The sequence below is a fragment of the Halichoeres trimaculatus genome, unplaced genomic scaffold (assembly GCF_033239565.1).
Source record: "Halichoeres trimaculatus isolate MK-OKI-2021-1 unplaced genomic scaffold, fHalTri1.1 fHalTri1_scaffold_1, whole genome shotgun sequence".
Taxonomy (NCBI): Eukaryota; Metazoa; Chordata; class Actinopteri; order Labriformes; family Labridae; genus Halichoeres; species Halichoeres trimaculatus.
In genome coordinates, this window is record NW_027437179.1 from 16,692,495 (window position 1) to 16,718,153 (window position 25,659).

The 25,659-nt window shown below is 42.0% G+C and overlaps 1 protein-coding gene across 2 annotated transcripts in view; it reads left to right on the plus strand.

Moving 5' to 3' along the window:
* cdh4 (cadherin 4, type 1, R-cadherin (retinal)) overlaps positions 1-25,659 on the plus strand; it is a 247,630-nt gene that overhangs the window by 192,130 nt on the left and 29,841 nt on the right. For both annotated transcript variants that reach the window (XM_074670730.1, XM_074670739.1), the window contains exons 7-9: positions 1,589-1,733; positions 14,298-14,470; positions 24,751-24,888. In XM_074670730.1, coding sequence (XP_074526831.1) covers positions 1,589-1,733; positions 14,298-14,470; positions 24,751-24,888 — 456 coding nt within the window. The remainder of the gene's footprint in view (positions 1-1,588; positions 1,734-14,297; positions 14,471-24,750; positions 24,889-25,659) is intronic.

Sequence of the window (25,659 nt, forward strand, 5' to 3'; positions counted from 1 at the left end):
ACACACACACACATACACACAGATGTGAGCATAGAAATATTTACATTACAGAAGTCTGAGAAAATGTGCTGGAAAAAACACGCTCCAACCCAAAAGCACAAAAGAGAACACATATACACACACAAAAATGCTCAGTTTAACAAAGAGAAGAAGCCACAGTCATTACCATTCATTTGCACACACACACACACACACACCCATGCAGTGAAAGAGTCACACAAATCACAGGCACACATCCCTCAGTGTGCAGTGTTCACAGCTGAGAAAACAGATTGGGCTTGTTTGTTTGTTGGGTCTCCTCTCCATGTTTGTTTGCTGTACTCCAGCCAATGGAAAACTAGCATCTTGAGGATCATTAAGTGGCTAAAGAGGCCTCTTTTGATTGGCTGTGTATGTCTTCTCAGTGTGTGTCTGTGTGCTTGTGAAAGCGTCCGTGTTAATATGCGTAAACACGTGTATGAATCACTATTTGGATGAGCGTCTGGGCATGTTTTGATACATCCTTGACAGGCAGGCACAAAAGCTGACATGATTAGTTGTGTTTCGGTGAAGACAGGTGCCGCCATTGAGTCTCTCATGTCACCCAACAAAACATCACGACTCCCAGTGAATAGGCTGGCAGGCAGATCCTCCTCCACTGTGTTGTTGCCGACAAAATTGTTTGCTGCCAGTGTGTCACTTGTAGCCAGAATAAGGAAACCGCTCCCCTCACCAAGCCACACTGTGATTGAATAACATTTCTGCAGAGGATATGAATTTCTGGGCGATTGAATGAAGGTAATGTAAGTCACAGTGAACAGAGCAGCTTTGGTTGCAGGGCTATTACAAAGCTTTGCGTTATGTTAGATATCATTAGCGAGGATTGGTGGGGAGAGGAGGGTGTGTAGCAGCAGCGGTGGAGATTAAGACATCCCACTGTAGATGATGATTGCTTTTGTCAGTCCTCCCTGTTCGAGCCCCCACACCCCCACACTGCCTCTTTGTGTTTTCATCTCTCATTTACTTGCACAAGGCTCTGTCACTCTGCTCCTCTCCTTCCCATCTCATGTGCCTTATCCTGCACTGCCTTTTTCATTTATTCCTTTCCTCCATTCTCCCACTGTGAATTCAGAAGGAACAGCTCATCAGCCGCTACACCCTTCCAAATGGCGGGCTTTGTCCAACCAAACCGAGGCACGCTTCCCCCCTTTCAGAAAAAAAGAGCCACAGCTTGAGCAGCAACACCTCCCTGATATTTCTCAGGCCTCTGGCTGTGCTAACAACCAAATAGGTGTTGTTTGTGTGTCTGGAACATTTCACTACGCAGCCCTGTTCTGTGTTGTTATAATCTATGCCAAGATGCCAACAGGATACTTGTGCCCTGTTGGCAAACAGGGAACAGAACATTTGCTCGCTGAATGAAGTTGCCAATTAGCAGAGTCAAAGTTGTTCTATGTGTTGAGTTCTCATCCAGACAGTCAGACAGCAGCGTTTCATATCAATCAAGCAAGCGGCCTGTTGTCAGTCAGGCTACATTCAGAATTTAGATCCAAGCTCATAACTAACAGAGAATGTTAATGATTTGTTCCTTCCCTGTCTATATCCACAGCTGCGAGCCCATGCCGTCGACATGAACGGAAACCAGGTGGAGAATCCAATCGATCTGTACATCTACGTGATTGACATGAACGACAACAGACCTGAGTTTCAGAATCAGGTCTACAACGGCTCTGTGGCTGAAGGCTCCAAACCAGGTAAGATTATTTAGGCCTGGACCACATGTATATGGATATTTTTTTGACTGGATATCTTTGTCCTTTGTTAAAGGTCCCATATTATGCTCCTTTTATGCAGTTTTATATGGATCATTGATGTCTTCATGAAATGGTAGAAACATGTTTTGGTCCAAAAAGCCAATAAATCAAGCACAGCAGCATTGTTTCCAGGCTCTCATAGCCCCTCTGTTCAGAGCGGTCTGATTTAGTGGGCGTGACCTTCATATGTAAATGAGCCACCGCTGATACCGCCCCGCTCTTACGCATCACTGAGAGCGGCTCCACGAGCTCCAAGTACACAATGTTTAGAAAACAGCAAAGCTCGTTTACCGTACAATTAAAGGCTAAAACAACAGGCTAACTGCAGCTAAAGTTAGCATCCTGAAGCTAACACAGAGACAGGGGGGGCACTGAGGAAAAGCTCTTACATCTGCTCCACAGCACACAGCATTTAAAATACTCACATTTCCAGGGTCCGAGGTTAGTTGGCGGGTGGTTGGTAATGTGCCTGGATTCAGGACCAGTCTATTCACTAGCCCTCTGTTGTACTGTCCAAAGTTGGAAAAGCAGCCGGCCGTTAAGTGACTAGCTCACACCTGCACAGTTTTACTGAGTGTAGCTGGCACATTTCCTTGATAAATGAACTCTAGCCACTCAGTCTTGTCTTCTTCAGAGATGAGAAGCTTATGCATGGAACTATGTGGCTGTTTACAGCCAAAAACAAAGCAGTGATGGCTCTTCAACTAGGGAGGGGAGTGGGTGGGGAGGGGGTTCGGGGGTATCTGCTCTGGTGGATCAATCAGGTCAGACTTGCTCCTGGTTGGTCAAAAAAGGGAATTGCTGACGCTGGCAAATCCCCAAAATAAAAAAAAAAACTTGTTTTAGGTCAGGATTTTACATTTACAAGCACTAAGTACAGGTTTTGTCATTGAATGTCACAGTTTGTGGGCTGGGAGGAAAGCCAAAGACCCACAAATTTCACTAATAGACTTAGTAAAGTGATTTTTGCATAATACGGGACCTTTTTAAAAAAAAAAAAAATCTATGTCCACACCACAGAAATATCTCTGTGCATATCAAGAGGCAAAACTGAAAACAATGGCCTCTGAAGCCTGCAATGCCATGCCTGGCTGATAAGTGGCAGGTTAGCAAAATGTGAAAACCATAGAAGAAGAACGTTATGAGCATGCACAGTCAAAAACAGGAAGAAGAAGCAGTCAACGAAGTAAAGAGATGGCGAAAAAAACAAATAAAATTGAGTCTATTATGTGGATGGACGATGAGGTGGGCTTGTTACCTTATTAACATCAACAACATCATTATCAACAACATTACATTCATTTGTAGAGCTGTGATGAGGGAAAAAGTGCAAAGAGCACAGAAATAGAACTGTAAATGTCGGCCATTGTTCTTGTTGTTGGCAACCGTTGCAACAGTGACTTGTTGCTAGGCGCTTGACGTCATCACGTTAACACCAGCTCCGTTTAACACCGCTACACGGATCCACTCGACTGATATTTTTTTATTTCTTCACTTTTTCATCTGTTTTTAAAAAATATCTGTTTATGTGGGTTGGGCAATTGGACAGAAAAATGTGCGTTTGAGAATATATCCATACTCGTGTGGTCCAGGCCTTAGACTCGTGTGTGATAACTGTTAAAAGATGGTAAATTTAAAAGGTCTACATCCTCAATAATGTTTGGATGGAAAAACAAGCATGTAACATTCAGAGCTATAATCCAAAACGTTTCCTCTTCCAGCTTATTTTCACAAACAGAATCTTTAGGAGGATTTATCTGTTGCCTTACTTTATGCTGTGATTTATAATCCACAAGAAACCAAAGAAACTTATCTCTTATTGTTAGACGTTATGATGAATCTGACTCAGTGAATAACTTCTTTCTTCAAGCAAAGTGTCCACCTTCAAGAAACATTCAGTCTATAAAAGATGAAGTAAAGTGATTTTGTTCTTCAGTTTGTTTTCACAGTCAACCATTAAAGTCTAACACAAGAGAGAAGAAAACAGAAAAAAAAAAAAAAAGTCTGTGGCAAAAATTTCACAGGCTCAGCCTTGTTAACAAAGCAGAGCTTGCACTGTGGAGAAGGAGCGCTTCCCTCTTTTGTTGTTGACTAATATGATCTCAAACTGCACTTTTTGTTCAGCTCCAATTGACTGAGTCATCATGAAAGCCATAAAACACCTTTGATACAAGCCTCTAATCATTTTCACTTGTAACTGTTGAAATCAATGCACGTTAAATCAGCACTTTTACTGGCATTTGTAGCCTCTGTGCTGCGCTCAGCACAAGATTATTAGTGCAATAATCCATTTGAAGCCGTGCTTTGGACTGATTTATGAATAGCTAAAAGGTTTTATTGGATTAGTTTAAACTACTAACAACAGCGGGAAGAAAATGTTTAATGTAATACACAGCTTTTTATTGCTCTAAGATCCTTTTACACCTTTTACTTTTTAATCTATTGGAGTTTTATGGGTCATCTTACTTCAGTCAGTTTGACTTATCACACTTTTTCCCTCTCTGTTTTGAGTCAGGCCTTCAGATATCCTTTATGATTTAATCTCACGTACAGACTCTCAGAATAAAATTGCACATGGTTGGCCAACCAACATTTAAAGTGTGAACTCACCGTGACTTCTGAAGTTTTCAGGCGGTTCAGATCAGGTCAGGCTCATGTGATATTTGTGATGGTGTCTTGGCTGGATGCATCATTATCAGATTCTGCAGAGCATGGCGAGACGTAGACCTTCCCCCAGAATCAGAAGACGGAGCTGTGGTCAGTGCAAAGCTTGAAACGAGAGCAGAATGTGCAAGCAGCTCTTATGTCTCGACTGGAGGAACTCTTGTTCTAACAATCAGACCCCGAGGACCCGTGTTTGTCTTCACAGCGTTCTGATATTGTTCTGCTGCAAAGTTTAATCTCAGGGGGATTTGTAAACAATATAGAAAAGCATTTTGTGTGTGCTCATGTGTGTGTGTGTGTTGGTGTGTCCATGTGTGTGTGTGTGCATAGCAGTTACTCCTCAGTGGAGCATGCTTCTATATACAGAGCTCCTAATTAGCGAGGGCAACCAGACATTCCAAAAGCTGCTTTCTTCATTTTTTTCAAGCTGATACTCGGCTTTGTTTAAAATGAGAGCGAGCTACGACAAAAGTCTTTGAATGTGGTTTTGTTTTGAGCAGAATGCAGTCTGTGATACCAATTAACAAGAAATATATTAGCCTTGGCTATGTGCGGTCTAATTGCTGTGCCCTTCAGTATGCAGTCACTGCCAGGTAACATTTGTTTGTGCGGCATACGGTGTCAGGTGTTGAGGGTTCGGTATCAAAAAGCACATTGTGTTTGGAGCGCGGTGCTTTGGTCTTCCTTTGCACACTCGTTGGTCTTTAAATAATGAACTTTAATTAGGAAAATAAGCTGCAACGCTGTGTTGGCCTAATTGCCTGTTTATTCAAAGAAAACAAGAAAGAGTGCCATTTATCTAAAGTGTAGGTTTAAAGTGACATTTTATACCTTTCTAACCCATTTAAGCTTTTGATTCATCCTCTACAAGTCACGTCCTTTACTGACTAATTACGGGCCCAGTTTAAAACTCAAGCAAAGAGCCAAACAGTTTGATTAAAGTCAGTTTACATACCCACCAGCTCTGCAGGCAGATAACAGCCAAGGACAATTGTAAGATAGCACTTGAAGTAAAGTACTTAAAATGATATCATCTTTTTCTTTTTGTTGCACAAAAGAAACTCAGATCCCAAAGCACAAGGTAACTGAAAATATCAAGCTTTCACATGAAAAGTTGCTTCTGAATCGCAAGATTTCTCCAGTCTTGTTTCTTTTATTCCTCACATTTACCGAACAATAAAAACTCTTATTAACTGTTTGAACCACTGCAGCACTGCCCCTAGCTTCTTTGGCTCAGCCACTGAAACCAACCCTTCGTAGAAGCCTGAAAGCTAAAGAGATTATCAAAAGAAGCACCAGGTAAATAAGAAGCAGTCAGGGCAGATCCCCTTGCATACGTGCAGAATTTGCATGTTTCTTGGATCATCCTGTGGAAACTTATATGACCACAGAAACTCCTGAGGCATCCCTCCAGGTGATACGTTCTCTTTCCATCCTGGCAGCAGCTGGTGTGTTGAATCACAACACTGCAGCTGACAGGTGCTGCTCGGGGCAGAGTATCCAGAGATGCTCCTGGAATATCTCAATCCTCCGTCTCCCACTGCCCTCCAGATTTAAACCTGGCGAAAACATCAAAGAATCCCCACTACATCTGTCTCTAAATGCAAAATACAGTCACAGCCCGCATCCAGTATATCATTATAAACTACTTACTGCGTGCTTACACCAGCACACATTGAGCAAAACTGTAAAAACAGCGAAGAAGAGCGTCGCCCGTGTTCACAATTTGAGATATAAATTCCACGGTGTTGAGCAGCGCTATACTTGAGAGGGTTTGTCGGTGTTATGAATCATTTTGCAAAAAGAATATTTCAGTTTTAGTTTCACCACAATGAAAAACCATCCAGCAATTGAAAGCATATTTTCTCACTAACCTCTTGAAGCTGTCAAAACAAAATGAATTTGTACACTTCACTTGGCACTGGGAAAGAAGTCTCAGCAGCAGAGATCTAAAAACCCTAGCAAAAAAAATGAATTATGTGCATGGTTTGACACCAGGAGTGTTAACTGTGAAATCTGAATAAGGTTGGGGACTTTCAACCCCTAATTTCTTCGGATAAAGAGTGAAAGTGTTCCATTTAATGAAAGCTGAAACTTGATTCCAAGACGTAATTCTTCTACTAATGACTTGCAGTTAGATAAGGGCTCATGTGCACTAGAAAGTTGCTGATTTGTGTTTTTTTCTGCCAAATAAAAAGGAAATATGGTGACATGAAGACTTCATTGCACTGTGTCCTACCGTACCAATGAGGAGGAGTGAAAATAATATGTTTAGAGGACTGTATGCACTTCATTTCTACAAGCACAACAAAATATGCAAAGAAGAATATTTCACAATGTCAAATATTTCTCAGTTAATTAAAAAATTTGTGAAGCAGCAAACACATTTTTGTTGATGCCCATTCACCATTCCTCTGTAAATGCCAAAAAGAAAGAGGAGGCTCTCTTTGCTGAGCTGACGTAGTATCACACTCTGCATCTACGGACGCAGATATCAAAGGTTCTCTAAAGCATTACAACAGATCTTCACATGTGACACTGCGTGACAGTCTTCAAAGAGCGGGGACCAACAGGGAACAAGCCTTATCGTGGCCACCAGATGTTAATTTTCACCAGCAGATTTGATCAAACCGTCAGCCAGGATCAGTTTGAAACGGCTTCATTTGTTACTGTCTGCCACCGGGCTCCAGCTCAGCACCACATAAACCTGTGACTAATAGAGTTCAATTTGTTTAGGTAATCAAATTTAACAAGACACTACACGACAGTGTGAGCTATCTGATCATATTCAGCTCTTGTTAATAAGAAATAAACTGGATTCAGTTCGAAATCAAAGGAAAACAAGCTCAGCCAGCTTCAACGTGAGCAGAACTTGACGTTTAATTCACATGACGTTACACACACAATGAAAAGATGATGAACAGAGCTACCATGGTGTAGTGAACATCTGTAAAACCTTTGACACCGTGGAATAGTCCTTCCCTTCTAAAAGGTCTCAGATGACGACATGTCGACATGGCGTGACTCCTGCAGAAAGCTCCCATGTTCCATCTCTGCAGCACACCGAGAACATCTGCTCTGCCATGTCCTGTCGCTCTCCTCTCCTCAACTCTGACAGCAAGTCTTTCCCTTTTATGGTCAGTCTTTTTAAAAACGGCCTTCGGAAATGAGTGTGCAAGATCAAAACCAGCAGCTGAGTGCCTTCTCTCACAGTCGATTTGCCCTCCCAAAGGGGACAGAGGATGAGACTCTGGTTCTTTCTCTCTCTGCTCTTTCTCTCTCCTGGAGAGTTTGCTAACAGTTTCAGTAAGATTTAAGAGACTTTTTCCCTCCGTTTTGCCTGGGGGGATAATTAGGAATTGGCACATAAGGGGAGAGATGGCATGATGGAGGCGAGCAGAGTTAGAGGAGCACAGAGATGTTTCAGTGGGTTGGACGTGGATTTTGTGAGCAGGTGGTTGTCACTGGGCCTCTAACTGTTATGTTCGTGTTAATCATGATGAGAATGGAGGGTTCAGATTCGCTTTCTAACTTCAGCATTATGATTATGTGTTAGTTTGCTCTCTCCACCATTTATGAATCAACATGCAATAGTGACTCCACTGTGTCCATACAATATAGGGTGACCATATGTCCTCCTCTTTGGTCAAAAAATTATGTCTGTTGGGGGGATTTTGTAAAATTCCCTTAAATGTCTGAGTTTTGCCCAGCTTGATCTACAGACCATCAATATTTATCATGAAATGCTGCACCGGGGCCACTGGCATTATTCTGATGTACCTACCTGTAAAGAATCATGTTGAACAAAAAACCAAGAGGTCTTGTGTTAATACACAGCCTTCTACAGAGATCTGGATCTTCTGGTTCTAGTCATTTTTATCAGTTTATTAAAAATAAGAAAAATCAAGACGTCTCATTAACATAAGAATTCACAGCCTTTGCTCACTACTTTGTTGATGCCCCCTTGGCAGCCTTTACAGTCCTATTGAATGTGAAGCTTCACACACCCATCTTTGGGCAGTTTGGCCCATTCCTCTTTGCAGCACCTCTCAAGTATCGTCAGGTTGGATGGGGAGTGTCGTTCCACAACCGTTTTCAGATATCTCCAGAAATGTTCTAATGGATTCAAGTCTTGGCCCTTGCTGGGCCACTCAAGGACATTCACAGAGTTGTCTTGAAGCCACTCCTTTGATATCTCGACTGTGTGTTCGCTGTCCTGCTGAAAGATGAGCCGTCACCCAAGTCTGAGGTCCAAAGCGCTCCGGATCAGGTTATCATCCAGGATGTCCCTGTACATTGCTGAATTAATTCATTCCCTTGATCCTGACTGGTCTCCTAGTTCCTGCTGCTGAAAAACATCCCCACAGCATGATGCTGCCACCACCATGCTTCACTAGAGATGTTATTGGCAAGGTGAAAGGCAACGTTTGGCATTCACGCCAAAGAGTTCAATCTCTGTCTCATCAGAGGAGAGAGTTTTGTTTCTCCTGGTCTGAGAGTCCTTCAGGTGCCTTTTGGCAAACTCTAAACAGGCTGCCATATGCTTTTCACTGAGGAGTGGCTTCTGTCTGGACACTCTACCACACAGGCCTGATTGGTGGGTTACTGCAGAGATGGTTATCCTTCTGGAAGGTTCCCCTCTCTCCACGGAGGACCGCTGGAGCTCTGACAGAGTGACCATCGGGTTCATGGTCACCTCCCTAACTAAGGCCATACTCCTTAAGTCACTCAGTTTAGACAGCAGCAAGCTTGAAGAAGAGTCCTGGTGGTTCTGAATTTCTTTCATTTCTTTCATTAATGGATGATAAAAACTATTGCGCTCGCTGGGACCTTTAAAACAGCAGAAATGTTTCTGTACCTTTCCCAGAATTTGTGCTCTGACATGCACTGTCACTTGTAAGACCTGATATAGACAGGTGTGTGCCTTTCCAAATCATGTCCAATCAACTGAATTCACCACATGGATTCAAATTTAGCTGTAGAAACATCTCAAGGATGATCAGTGAAGACAGGGTACACCTGAGCTGAATTTTGAGCTTTGTGCCAAAGGCTGTGAATATTTATGTACATTTAATATATCAAAATGTTTTTTTTTGTTTTTTTTTTTATAAATTAGAAAAAATAAAAATAATAATTGCATTGTCATTATGAAGGGTTACTTCTGGATGCAGTGTGTTTTAAAGCATCAGAACATAAAAAAATGACCATCAGCAAAAGTTTGGCAGTAGGTGAAGGAGGACATTTCTTTATAAGAGGGAAAATTTGAAAGGAAGAATCAGACTCTTAGAGACAGACACCTGCACATTAACAGGCAGGACAGAGGACGTGAGATAAAGAGATGGACAGTGATAATAAAAAAAAAAGATGGACGAAAGAACGTTTTTGGGAGCAGCTAAAAGAAAAATAAAGACATTTAAGAGTTCTCCGTTCAACACAAACAAGACTTTACGTGCAAACAGAAGCTCATACCTTTAAAAAGTGTTGCTGCTTTCTGACAGCTTGGAGTGATGTAGCCAGGCTTGTTCAGGTTTAACTGTTTGCCCTTCAGACATTATTTGTGTCTGGGTAAGAGTTACACGTCAGGATGCACAGGCCATCAGGCAGTAACAGTGATCTAAGTAAAAGCTGCATTTGATCTGGCCTTCCATCCTCCAATCAATGCTGCCAGTTTTGACTTCTTCTTCTCTGCCTTTTTGAATAGTTTGGATGATTTCACGGTGTCCTCAGAAAAACGCTGGCTCCATTAAAGGCTCTTGTGTGAACTCTGTGAGTCCCCTTCTTCATTTCCCCCAAGATTCACTAGGTTTCAACCTTTTCTCTTTCCTCTCCACCTCTACTTCTCCTTCTTGCTCTCTATCCTCTGTATGACTGCTTCTCTTTCAACCTCTATCTCCCCTCCACTGATGAGAGTTATTATCCTCTTACACCATCCACCCCCTCGTGCTCCCTGACTTCCTCTTGTACTCTTGCTTTTAGTGGTCTTTGGAAACCCTCTTGCCTCTCTTCTCACCTTTATTCTCTATTTTTGCTTTGCAATTTCCTCCTCTGCTTCCTATCTTTACATCACATATCTATCCCTCTATTACAGCTTTATCGCTGTAACCATCTCTCTTTCTCGTCTCTGTCTTTCCTGTAATTTAGAGGAAGATGTTATCTCTGGTTAAGGAAGCAGATAGACCAAACCTACCATGATTTTGCACCACATGAGCGAAATGGCCAGCTGTTTGTGCCCCACGCTACTGGTTGTATTTTCAGCTCTAGTGAGTTTGGTGGAAAAGCAATTAGGATTTGGAATTAGTGCTCAAATTAAAGAGGAATTAAACGGTCTTAGAGATTAACCCTTTGAGGCATAGCAAACCTTGTTTGGATCTTGAAGCACAGCGTCATAATATTAGTGAATCCTTCTCAATTAAGTGAAAGGTCGTAGTGCTGTCATGTGATCCAACTCCACATCCTCCACATCCTCCACGAGACTGGAATACTTGATTATTTACATTGAAGCTTTCCTCTCAGGAATGGCAGTAATTGTTTTTTAACTTCCTGTCCTTCATCTGTCTCTTTTTTTGTGACAAATCCATCTACGCAACTTATTAAGCATTGAAATAAATCCTTTTCATACAGGCTGTCTCAGGAATGATGGCGCCATCAAGACCCAATTATGAAGCGACACCTGAAACTACAAAAACACACAAGGGAGCTCTGGATCTGCCAGAGTCCACAATAATGAGTAAATGCTTCACAATAATGAGTAAAAAGTCTCTGACTGAGCTTTCCTTATAACTTCTTCTGTACAAAAATAGAGACTTTCAAGTTGCTTTAACACACTTCAAGACTTTGAAAACACCTTTAAAAACACCTTTAAAGGACAACATTCGATAGCATCATCCTCTCACATTGTAAATTCACAGAGATTTTAGTCACAGACCAAAGATTCTGCTGAGTCTGGGGATCTTGAAGGGTCATTGACTGGGACTACAACTGGACCCAAAGCCCTGTTTGGGACAGTGGTTGACCAGTTAGCTAGCAGCTGTAGCACTGGACATTTTGGGGCTGCTGAATTTCTTTTTTTTCTTCTTCACTCAATCTTGAGACAACAGAGGGGACGTGTTAAAGAGGCAGTGCTCTTCTGAAAGGAGGTCATAGAGGCCAAACAGAGGCTTGTTGCAGGTCATCTGATTAACACAAGACTTAAGACTAGACATGCACTGATTGATCAGTGCCACTTTCCTTAACTTTTGGGGATAGGTGATTGGCCCATCCTTACATATGAAACTGATCTTATGATAGCCAGCCAGTTGCTTTTTGTTCTGAGACCTAAAACTCAGGACACTTTATTGGTTGTTTAAGTTAAAACATAAAGAGTTTATTGTTTCACAAGTATCGTTCAATGATTTTCAATAAAATAGTATTGGAACATTGAAGGTATATGCTGTCAGTTATAAAAAAAAAAAAAAAAAAATCAGTGTCGGCCCAAATCAGTATCGGCAGGTCAGGTTTTTTAAAGATCAGTGATAGGTGATTGGCCAGACAATTGTGAACAATGCACCCCTACTTAAGACCCATGCTTGTCCCGTGAGAGTACAGTGGAGAAAATGAACACTTTTCACCAAGATTCCAGAGCACATGCTTATTAGGGCTGGGACGACTTGCTATTCTTGCAATTTGATTCTTTTACGATTTTTGGTTGCCGATTCAATTCAAATTGCGTTTCTTCGATATTAACCATTTTTGCGATTTTGAGTTTGCTTCTTTAACACCAGACTGTGTGAAAAAGCTAAATAATGATGATGATGATGTCTACAGACTATATTTGGGAGCCATATTTTCCCATACAATGCACGTCACGTGAGTCAGAGAGAAACATTTCACCCTCTGCTGGAGAAAAGTGGTAACTTTTGCTAATTCAGTTACTAAACAAAAACTGAAATTAAGACTCTGAATTTGAAAAAAACAACAATATTTTTACAAAGAACCAGGATTTTGATATTTTCAAACAAATAATCCTGATATATCGATTTTTTATTTTTGCTCCCACCCCTTATGCTTATCCAAAACTCTTGTCATTTATTGCCACCTCAGAAACGTTTTTGTGACTTTGAAAAGTGTTTCAGTATGATTCAGAGCAGTGGTTCTCAAGCTTTTTTTTAGTGATGTACCCCTATATGATGGTTTGTTTTTTTGTTTTTTGCCAAGTACCCCTCAATAAGCGCAAAGCAGTTGTGGTTGTAAAAAAAGACGTAAAACACAGCGCTTTACTAGTATCTAATGGATATAGTTCTCACTTTATGAACCTGAACTTATATTGTATTCAAACACTAATTAGATAAATTGCCTTAAAAAAAATTGCTTGGTTGCTATCTTTTGAATAAACATTTTTGAAACTTGTGTATCCCCTGGAGTGCCCTCGCATACCCCCAGGGGTACATGTCTCCCCATCTGAGAATCACTAAATTAGAGTAAGGCCAGAACAAGGGGCATGTTGAGCATAAAAATACCACCTCTTACAATTCTTACTTGCAGTTACAGCAGCACAAATCAGTCTCTGAGTCACTTGATGCATCCCACTAAAATGAAAACCCAGGTATAATTTTAAAATCATCCAAAATGTTATCAACATTACAAGTCTCCAAATAAGGCAGGGGATAAAAAGGGCATTTAACCCTCACGGCTTTCCCCAATGCCCTGTTTTCTTAGTTTTTGCTGTTGTTGTTTTCTATTTTGAGCTGTAATGTCCTTGTCTGCCTTCACTGTAAATCTTCCACTTACACCGTCTCCTTATTGAAGCATGTTAGTGCCACAGCCATCTCATCTCCCTGCAGTCCCCCTCCTGCAAGCTGACAGTCTCCCCTCTCAGCAGCAGCAGCAGCAGCGTGTAAATGGCTGCCTGATGGAAAGTGACATTTTCACAGAACCCTGCGAGAGAGACGAGGTGATCTCTCCTCTTTCTTGCACAAAGTGCTCCTAATTGCCTGGTCGCATTTCTGAGCCCAACTGACAAACTTGTGCAAATCAATAATTCTGCTGAGGGAAGATGCTGAGACACAGAGCGTCTCACCCTGGTACGTGCCGGGAAGACAAACACAAGCACGTGCATTTAGATGCATACATGTACCCAACATTCATATACTATACCCTCACACACGCACACACCCTTCACCTCACCACCTCGGTGCTGTCTGGCTTAAATGGCAGTGTTTATCCGTGATTCTAAGACAAATAGGGAGAGAGCATCGGAGCATTAAGGGCAGCCACGGAGCCGCTGAAGGCTGAAATAATGGATGGTGGAAATGGCAGAAGACCCAGCACTGCTCATTACTAAATGGACTCTGCAGAGGTGGAAACTTTGCCCCACCAGCTTTCTATATACAAAGGACAAAACAGGCCAGCTTAAAATAGGGTCTTATTTAATGGTTTTGTGTTTTTGTGCTTGGTGCTGTAATGGCCCTCACTCTGAAAGTTGCTTGCAAAAAGAACAGAGAATGTCACAGCAATTTGCAAAGTCTGATTGACTTGTTTCTTGTTTATAAATGGGTCTGTTGTCTTCAGAGCCTTCTTCCTTCTCTTTGATATTTGCTATAAATTCATTAGCAGTAATTGGCTTACAGGAAACCTTCACAATGCCACATGTTTTCAAAAAGGAGCCCATGTGTGTGGAGGACCTTGAAAAGCACATCGAAGACTTTTAATGAATGTCGCCTGCTTGTTTTTCTGACTAGATTTTTTTTCCTTGCTTGAACTCCTTTCATGCCCTGTGCACTGTTGTACATCATCAACTACTGCAGAATATTCTACCTCGTCCTGGCTCTGACGCTCCATCCCTAACTGACTTTCTGTCCTCAGGCTCGTCTGTGATGCAGGTGACAGCCACCGACTCGGACGACTCCACCACAGCCAACGGCATGGTGCGCTACCGCATCCTTTCTCAGACACCGCACAGCCCCATCCCCAACATGTTCACCATCAACAGTGAGACGGGAGACATAGTCACTGTGGCAGCTGGCCTGGACAGAGAGGTCAGTGAACGCATCCTGTTTCCTTAATCTCATATCATTTACTCAATCTGTGTATCATTTGTGTCCACCTCATAACTCAGTGAAAACTGAGCAAGAGTCAAATGTTAAAAAGTGGTTGAGAGCTAATCCACATTACTCTTTACTCTGCTGAAATATGGTAGGGACAACTTATTTAAAGGTTAAATGAGGACAGGAGTGAGTATTGTGACATTATTTCTTCATAGTAATTTCCAGCAGTAGTTTAAATCATGTCTTCTTGTGCTTTGTGCAAAATGTAATCATGGGCTACATGACGTTTGAAAGGTTAAGACATTGTTTTGAAGTTTTAAATATTTTTCAAAGAGGGAGAAAAAAAGAAGGCTGCACATGTGCTTGAACTCTGGCTGTGTGACTCTGACCATGACGGTGGAAACATCCCCGGTACAGTAGCTGATTAATATCTACAGACACTGACCTCTGCGAGAGCCAGATGGCTAATGGGTTGTTGACTTACATTCAGTTACCTGGAGGTTGGCATCCTCTTCCCTATGATTTTATAAATTGGTAACTGTCATGCTCCTTAATACAATAATTTTATCCATGATGTATATGTGACTTGAAGACTTGCATTAATTTAAAAGCTCTGTTTCATGTTATTTGGGAAGATGTGCGAAAATAAAACCAGAATTTAATGGTTTTCGAATCATTTTAAGACTTTATTTGATTGATATCAGTGCAGAAACAGCATGTCAAACTTTGTAAGTGATAAGATTGATTGTGTGATGAAAAATATTACCATTAATTTGCAAATGTTTGGAGACACAACTGGGTATTAGGGGATTAAAGAGGAAAAGCAAAGATGGAAAGTGGTTCATCACTCAATTCAGCAACTCCAGAACAGTATTTTTGAGCATTAGATTGCAAATAATGTTGGATTTTATCAACTATGGGACATAATGATGTAGCAACAAAGCAACAAGAGAAATTTATGTCAAATAGGGACAGGGCTGATAACTCATGCTGGCTTTCTTTTGGCCCTCAGGTAGTGCAAGACTCTGCAGTGGAATTCACTGCATGGGCTTGGCATCACATCTAAAAGCTATTGTGTGTAATAACAGTTTCTGCATACATAATTCTATGAAACGCGAAAAGGAAACACAGGCTGTGCAACGGTTAGCGCAGTAGCCTCACAGCAAGAAGGTCTCCGGTTTGATTCCCAGCTTGGCCGGTGGGCCTTTCTGTGTGGAGTTTGCATGTTCTCCCCGTGCATGTGTGGGTTCTCTCCAGGTCCTCCGGCTTCTTCCACCAGTCCAAAAACATGCTCACCATGTTAGATGGTCACTCTAAATTGTCCGTAGGTGTGAGTGTGTGTGTGAATGGTTGTCTGTCTGTCAGCCCTGCGATTGGCTGGCGACCAGTCCAGGGTGTACCCCGCCTCTCACCTGATGACAGCTGGGATAGGCTCCAGCCACCCGTGACCCTGAACAGGATAAGCGGCTAAGAAATGAATGAATGAATAAAAAGGAAACAACACTTCAACAAGATGCAAAACATTGGTTCTTTGAGGACATTTCAGATAAACTGAGGCAAAGTGGAAAAGTGTCTTGTGGTCTAACAATCAAAGCAGTTCTTTAGGAAATCTTGGACACTGCATCAAAATTTTAAATGTTGTCTCAGCACTAAAAGACAAAGCTCCAAAACTGTATGGATCTAGGGTTGCACATGGAAATGTGTGATAAATCCTGTGGTAGAAGCAATGGCAGTGGAGTTTGATCATCATCTTCAAATAGAAAGTGAAAAATAAATGAATTTTCACCCTGGTTTCAACATTTACTGAAGATGTCTTAGGAAGGTTTTTCTTCCTCAATAAATTGGCCAAAACCCAGGTTTGATGAATGTGATGAGTTAACACCTTGGTCATAAATATTTATTTATATTTTTGATTGGACAAGTTGTGGCAGAAATACATAAAAAGGAAGATAATAATAGAAGAGCATTAAGCAACATTCCTGTTAGACTTTGTACTGGAGGAGAAGATCTTTCATACAAGCAAAGCCAAGTTTGAAAAGAAAGTAAATGAGATTATATTCCAATATGTCAAACTATTTCTAAAACCATCCAGTTACAAAAAAAATACAAGACTGACTTTATATTTGATACACTTGATTTATCGACTCGCTGCTGCCATGTCCAGCTCATTAGGGATAAGAAATTGAAAAGACAGCCTTTCAGCAGAGCACCGTTGAGCGATTCATATGAGCTTGTGTCTCTGTGGAAAGAGAACATTCAGACCAATCAAATCACCTGAAAGCTGCAATTATAGATGCTTTCCAAGGCTACATCAAAGATTTAATATCTTCATGCAGAACATTTTCCCTGTCATCATACAAGTCAAAGTAATTTCTAATTAAAACGATAGATTCTCTTATAGCCAGATAATGGAATTAAAATCAGATTGTGTTAAACCAGAACTATCACTGTCACACTGTATGTCATCAGTCCATCATATGACAATAGTCATAGAACTGAGTTATTTGATATTTTTTCTACATTTTGTGTGCACAATATTTTGTGTAGTTCTTTAGGCAAAATATGTTGAAATAGATTGTTTGTAAACCAGCAATTTCGAGAGCTTCTGGATTCAAACATTCCATACTAAAACTTAAAAAAACAGGATGGCTCTCAAATGCATTTGCAAATTCAGTTAAATCAGTCATTTATATTAGTCATTTCCATTTTCTGTCATTGCGTGTATGCAGCAGTGCACGGCTGGTATGTTTTTCAGCGGACATAAAGCCGAGCAGAAATAACGACCACACAAACTCAGCACCTCTCTGCTGAAGAGGTCGCAGGAGCTTCCTCTTTATTGTCTTCTTTGGTGTCATCCACTGCTGCTGTGTGCGTCTGTTGCTTGCTCTAGTTGTTTGCCAACCCACACAGCACCAACAACAACAGCAACACAATTCTCCCCGCTCCATCTTATCCTACTAATGAGGAGGGTCATGCAGGGTCGTCTCTTGTTTATCCCAATACGCACCAGGTGACTTTTGGTTACAGCTTTTCGTGGTAGATTGTTCATAATGGAGGCTTTCTCTCATATGGGCATTCACAGGCACTCGAATATGAACCCTTATCTCTCTGCAGTGCACAGTTTTAAAGAATAATACAACTGGCAAAATCGGGGAAACACTCAAACTCATATGTCGCCATTATAAGGGCAATCTCATCCTCGTAACTTAGCTGGCTGATTTTACTACAAGCATTAAAACACCGTTTAGTGTGTCTCATAATGTTTATATTCTGAGAAGTCCCAATGGTCCCTCCTAGCACTTAACACAGCCGGGCAACGCTCAGGAAATTAAATCTGGGATTTACCAATAAGCATGTTTGAAGAACAATTATGGTTCAAATCTCAAGAACAAACCCAGATTTCGATAACAGAAGAGTACAATACATCAATGCTGGTTCCTCGTCCAAATCTAATACTGTGCTGGCATGGTATGACAGCATGGCACATTTGTGGGACAATATAAATGAGTCAAGTGTACGCGAGCCAGCTCTGTGTCCCTGTTTCCAGCTTGGCCCGGGCAGCAGCAGTAGCAGCTGATGTGAGTGAGGGAAAGCTCATTAATCTGGACACATCAAGCCAGGTTCAGTCCCACCTGCCTCTGATCCTCCCACCAAAACTAGGACACACCTGGGAGTTTATGCACCTGCTGTCAAGGTCATCAACACAAACACACAAATGCTTTCAGACACATGGGCATGTGTCAGTGTCACACACTCCCGTGCAGTTGCACTTCGTGTTAAATAGCAGGGAAAAGCAGGGAAAGTGAAAAATGAGATTCAAGGAGTCAGAAAGGATCTGTGCCATCTGAATGGTTTCCTGCTACATCAAACAAAAATATGCATACTGCTTGTATTTAGACTGGGTTTACTATAAACACCGTGAGAACACCTACTGCGTACCCTCTGTCTACCCTTCCATCTCCCACGCTCACACTCTGCTCTTCCTCTACTGTGCTGCTGCTTAATTACAATATTCATGTGCTAATTAAGGGGTGAGGCAGGTTCTCTCGTGTTGAGGAGACCAGGGGGTGCATGGAGGTTAGCCTGCTATCACTTATCCCTGGCACCGATGAACACCAATTATTACTCCACTGCCCGTAGAGCCTCTCCCCTGCTGACCTCACATGCTTCCATAACAAGGTGCTCTGTACATCTTTCAGTTTGAGCATCACATCACCTTTTCATTTGGGTCTTACTTTCAAGATTTACTTATCAAAGCTTTCAAGAACAAGGACTTTTATTTGATTTAAGATTGCTAAAGGCAGCAGATTTGTTTAGGTTTTCAAAATTGTGATTGCATGAATTTATATTAAGTTTGAAAGAAAAAAAGTATGTCCCTCTGTTTTGGAAGGCGTACATGCATTACTGGGGTGGAGATAACTCTTGTGCAGCAGGTAGCAGGCAGGGAGAGATGTCAGAATGCCACAGCTGGCACACATGTACTTCCCCTCTGTGGCTGTGCTTCCACTGGCAGAGAGAGCTGTTGTCTTTTATTACCCCAGGCTGTCTCAATCCCCCCATGAGTCCTGGATTGGAATGGTCTGGTGTAACATGGTGAGGTGTGGCTGAACGCCAGGCTGTCCACCAGGCTGCTGCCGGCTCTGTAGCACTGTATTGTCGATGATTAGGACATCGCCTGGACTGCCTTAAGGACACGAGTGCCCACAGTCTGGCTCTATTAGGATCTGCAGAGCATGAATGGAGATAGTGGCTGTATGCATGGGTTCTGATGGGTACTGTGCTCTATGTGGCCATGGATGCTAAATTATTATTAGGCAACAAAGCCAGTGATTCACTGTGAGCAGGTTGCAAAGTAAAGAATACTGGTGCACATTAATTGTTGCAAAAATTTACATTTAATTCAAAATATTTAATACTGACATAATCATTTGTACAGACAGTTCTAATTCTGATCCCAATTTGATTTTGGAACAGCCTGGTTTGTGGCGCAGGGGCCCATCCAACCTTGTTTTTCTGCCTTAATTACAAACACTGTCAGTATGCAAGTAGTTAAGTAGCCATTTATATTAAGTGTAGCTGGCAGTCCAGTGCTCTAAGACATATCTGTAATGTGTAATGTCAGTAAATCCTGGTTAGCTATGTCCTGCCAGTCACCTAGCAAGCAGAGCTAACGTAACCTCACTCTTCATTTTATTGATAGACTCTCAAGTTTGAACAGACCGCTGCAGAATAACTGCTGACTGTGGGATGAAATGAACGTTACCGGTTACAGCTTAGCCCCTGTGATATAGAGTGATACAGCACGAGCTAAAGGCTAATTAGCCTTTAGCTCATTCTATATCACTCTCCTGTTTAGCTTCTGCTCTTCTGTCCTTTTTCTGTCTGACAGTAAGGCTCCAGTGTCCACCAACACTACAAAATTAATACCAGATATCGTTTTCAGCAGAGAAAAACACAAATCTCTATGTTTTATCTCTTCTCACTACTAAACTTCATCAGCCGGCGTGGTGTTGTCATAGAGACCTAGGCGTGCTGTAAATCAATCCGGTCCTGGTCAACCTGAACTTGAAACTAAAAAGTAGAGATTTAAACTAACCTGTGACCAGCAATATTGGTGCTGATAATCTCATTTTAAAGTGTGGATTATGATCAGGCATATATCTTGAAGGGAGACTTTTTCAAGATCACTTTCAAACTCCTCACAGCCCCTTAAAAGAATAAGTTGATCAACAAAGTTATTAAACTTTCAGCAGCTTTCAAGGTTATTTTATATCTTCACATCTGCATTTTGGATAGTGATAGTTCGATGTGCTGACCTTTACCAGATACATTTAAGCAGTTATACAGTTCATTTCTTGTCTTTCTTCCCCATAATATTTCACACAAGTGTATCTCTTGTCTCAAGTGTTTTTTATTTCCTTGAGTTTGTTGTCATGGTTAAACTGGAAAAATATGGTATAATGAACGTTTCAGAATCCTTTAATCGGGTGTTGCAGCAACAGATATCAGGCAGTGTTATAGTAGAGTCACAAAACCTTGATTCTGAGTCAAGGATTTACAGTATTGTGCATCATGCTCAAAACACACTGTGGCTCTCTTAAAGGGAGATAACTCATCAGTTTTGCTGCAGTGAGCTCAATGCGGATGCTCCATAAGCTCTTAAATATCTGAAGCCAAATCACTATTAATCAGAATTTTAACACACCAAACATCTGTTACTCAGTGATTGAGTCACTTTAGTGTCTGATAATACCCACAACTCGCTGGCATTAAAGCTACCAATTGTCCAAGTAGGCTAACGTAAGCATAGCTTTCTTTTCTGTGTGTATCATGCAGATCCATGGTGCTAAAACATTTTGCATATATTTCACTGCTCTTGCTCATAGTATTTGCAGCAAAGTCTTGGACACAAAACTCATCATTTGTGGTATTTCTTCTGAAATCTTGTCAGGAACTGTAGCTACGCAAGACAGCATGTGAATGCATGTACAGGTGACCACAAACGGCAGGCTTTGCTTGAGCTGATTAAAAGTGCTTTATGCTAAATAATGAAAGAAAGAAAAAAAAACAAGTAAAAAGTCTGAATCAGCTTATTAAAGCTTATGTCCTCTTTCAATCTTCCTTGTTCCTTGTCTTTCTTGCTCAAGTATGAGCACAAGCCTGGTTTATCGGTGCTGGAGCTGCGGGCTCAAGTATTCTAACATCATTATCAGGTTTCCTCAACCACATGGTCCTCTTCGTTTTACCTACAGTTTAATAAAACCTGACTTAATCTGCTGCAGTAGAACGCTGAGTATTTTGCTGCTATCTGGCATTATTGTTTTTATCAGTTTGTGACATGCTGGAGCCAGACAGTCTGACAACAGCATGCTCATCATACCACTGTTTGCCTAATCTTGTTATGTCTGCTGCATTGTGATTCTCGGTTGTAGGATTCACTAAACTTTTGCCCAACCATGTTGAGTTCTTTATTTCTGCAGCTTTGCCCATATGTGACTCACAGCCTCTATTTATCCAGTATGTGGCTGCGAGCTGTTTGCGTAAATGTGGAGGCATATCTAATCAAGTGGATTCTGAGTTCATATCTCAGATTTACCTACGTATCTGAGAGACTGTCTCTGCAATGGGATTCAGAGGGAAGCGTTCAGAGAACAGCACTCGCTGGCTCGAGTTCCCTTCAAAACTGAGTCGAGCTATTTTGTCCTCAGCCCAACCATAGAGACATCCCTGCGAGGGATGAAGTGAAGAACAAATGATGAAGATGGAGACTAAACAGACTAGTCTGCATATTTTTAGCTCTAGCAGGGAAGAGATGTAAAAAAAGAAACTGTAAACTTGTACTGTATTATACTCCCATGATCCCAAAACTGCAGCTCCCCCTCATTTGTAACTATGTCTACAAGAGTGTTTTATTTCCAAAGTAGATGTCAGACTAAGCTGAAATAAAATGATTTGAATTTAACTCATCTCTTCCAATCCATTAAACTCAAAATGAGTAAATTTAACCCTGTCTGCACTATGCGGAAACTCTGGACAGGGTCACTGGCACCAAGCATTAAAGGGGTCATGGCGAGTGAAGTCCATGAAAGGAAAGGAGCAGTCATCGCCACCAGCCTATTTGAGACAGATTGTAAGTGACAAGCTAATAACTGTGACCACTAGTAGCCTGGCAGGCTGAAACTCAATCCACAAACGACACAAGCAAGATCAAGCCCCGCACTGATCTGGTCTTTTTTACCTTCTGTGAGTGTTGTATAACAGCTCACTTTGTGAACATACACACTTAGCTCAGGCACTGTTTCTTCTCTTCTGTGCACCTTTTACCAGACAGCCACTGCTACATTTTCTTGTTTCACATTGTCCTTCATGTTCAAGCCATTATCCATTATTTCCTCCACTTTGTTCCTGCTAACAAAGTCTCTCCGGAGCATCAGTCCATTTGCTTACCAACCTTGAGTGGCCAGGTCTACCACCTGTCCCAAGTGCTGCTTGGCTTGACTTATTAAGTGGCGAACACTGAGTGCCCAAAGCCATTTTCCTTTTCCTTTCTTCAGTGTGCTGGATGGTAAATTTCCTCGCTTGGTCTGCGAAGAAAAGAAAGGATTGGGTTTTATTGTTGCCGGGGCTCTGTGTACAGGTGTTTCCGTGGCCTCAGATGGCTTTCAGCTCCTGCAGATTTGGACTGTTAGGCTCTGGGTTTGTTGTGATTGTATTTCCTGCCAGTGCTAAACTCTAATCTAACGGAGAGATTTTCTGTTTAGAGCTTCTGTAGTACTCATTAAAGAGTCCTTTAGTGGGTTGTATGGGCAGTCACTTTCCAACATCAGAGTGAGGCTCACCTAATGTGTGTGTGTTTGAGTGTTTAGTGAACACGTGCACATGTATGCCTGGTGTAAGAGTGAGACTTCCACCTGTTTCTACTCACTTAAGCACCGGCGGATGTGCATGTCTGCACTAGAAAAGCCATAAACTCACAACTACTCCCAGATCAGTGATATAACCCTGCAGGAAAGAGTGCACCAGCCACACCTCCCACTGTGTGATAGCTCCACCTGCTGGATCACCTCTACTAATCTAACCAAAAAGAGTGTCCATCAAAGCTCCAACCTCACCTCTTACAGCCATCTCTTTTTCTCTTAGTTGATGTCTGTGACTAGGCCTAAAAGTCTACAGAGAGAGACACTCATGTACAGCTCTTTTCACAAAGCGCTCTGTGGGAAAATAATATTGAGATTTAATTATGAGCCAAATAAAAAAGAAGCCAGTATTGATTTTTCATTAATAGGTTTGGTTTGGTGCTGATTAACATGTCTATTCAATTTATAATCACTTTGGGAGATACTAAATGACTCCAGCTGTGTGTTTCTACTGCTCTCAATGGTCTGACTGATCAAGCAGTCAACCGCATCCTTCACAACTGAGAATGAAAAAGGGGGTGGGGGATTGGGGGGCAAAGATCCAGGGAGCTAAAGACATCAGCAGGAAGAGAGACAGACAGACAGACAGAGAGTGAGGGATAGACAGAGGGCAGACGGGTTGCATATATGAGCCAGAATGGTGAGAGATCAAAAGAAGTGGGGAATGTGAGCTAACAAGAGACTGTGGACAGAAAAGGGAAAAGAAAACATCAAGGAAATAGAAAGCAAAGGGGCAGCCACATAAAACAGTAACTATAACTCCCACACCTTCACGTACAAGACCTCAACCTGTGTGTTCCTATTCCTCCGTTTGGTCTTTGACACCAGTGCCGCTGGCCTTCAAGTGGTCAGAAACCATGACCCAGGGATGACTATAGCAGAAAGCGTGACCCTTGGATGAATAACACAAAACTAACCCAGCTACAAGCAAGGATTAGACCCTCAATAGGAAGCATTGTGGGTGCTAGACAAAGACGCAGGGCCCGTGCACAAAACACCGGCTTGTCCTTGACGTGCATTCTCCCTCAATCTGTCTATTTTCTGTAACATAATGGAGGTTGGAGCCAAATGGATTAATAGAGAGAGAAAGAGACCACAAAGCAGATAGGCTTATGCTGATAGGGTAGAAACACACGCATACACACACACACAGGGGGAAAGAGAGGGACTGTCCTCCTCTCAGTGGTGAGTCTGGGGACTGACTGAACTTTTAGCACCATGGACAGCGTCACAGAGCTGGGATGTTGATGCACTCTCCTCTCTTCTGTTTGATGCTGCTTCTTCGTGTTGAGCTGTTATGTTGCAGTGCACACTGCAGCAGACTCTGGATTGACTCTCCCTCACTGTAACTGGACTAAATAAGGCCTGTCCACCTCACTGTATTATCCGCAGCGCTGTGGTGCAGCTTAAAGTGCCGGTGCCTCCATTAAAATGAGTGATGACCCAGGTCTGTTCCCACAGCGGAAAGCCAAGACTTTAAGGCAATAATGGATGGGCCCTTTACCAACATGCGATCTCTCCCTGCAACTTTGTGTATGTCAGTTCATGTGTGAGTGCATGCGCTTGAGTGTGTGTGTCTCTATGTGTGTGTGTGTGTGTGCACTGTTCTCCTTCTGTTATTGAGCGAATAAGGTGCTCTAACAGACTCCTGTTCTTACTTCAGTGAGCTGTGAAAGAAGAAAAGATGTGTACCCTTGGCTGGCAGTTTGGAATGATCTGAATTCATGCATTTATTCATTATGACTCACAGTGTCTTTGTCACATGGCAAAGAGTGTCATGCATCAGAGCCAGGTTTTGTGAAGCATTTTAAGTAGCATTCTTTGAGTATGTCTCCTCTGTTTTTCTTCCTACAGAAAGTCTCCCAGTACACCATCATTGTCCAGGCCACAGACATGGAGGGCAACTTGAACTTTGGCCTGTCCAATACAGCCACAGCACTTATCAGCATCACTGACATCAACGACAATCCCCCTGAGCTGACGGTCAGAACGGTGAGTGCCAACTGTCCCACAGATAAGATAAAATATTTCTACCTGGAGGAGTTAGCCTTTTTAAAAGTTAAGGTGGAAGAATGAAATATCTGTCCCTGCCAAATCATTTCCATGCTGTCCCCTAAAGACTTGGTCCAAAGAGCCAAATGCGACACCACTTCCCTGCAGAGCTCTTACAGAGCCTCTCATAGCGCAGAAGACACTGTGTTCAGGTGTTGTTGTCCTATTATTTAAAAAAAAGTACCTGCCTGTCCCTGGGAAAGACAAGAATCACAATATTAGAAACATATCATCTGATCCCCGTGGCTGACAAAAAACCATGAATATTAAAAAATGTCACCTGGTTCTTGTACAACAAAAATATCTTGTAATAATAGTAATCTGTTATTTGTTTTCAGGAAATATTGAGATGAAAGAATGCCCTGAGGCAGAGAGAGATGTAGGATAAGGGCAGATGCATAAGAAACACATATTCAGTACGTGCACTATAGATGAAAACACAGCCAATGGATGAAACCAGGCCTGTGGCGGCAAAAGGCACTGTTACTGAAAGTTCAGTTTTAGTGAAAAGACGGTGCACCCTCCCTGCCCCCCTCCCTCTTTGCTTCTTGTGTTTTCCGTGCCAGCAGGGCCTCTGGTGGCTTACGGTTTGTCTACGGGCATCTGGCCCTGGTCCCTGAGACCTTCACATTGGTCTGACAGGAAGTCACGCTACAGCACACTTCACTGTTGCAGTGTTTGTGGTCAGGTAGGGAATTGTCTCTTTTTTAG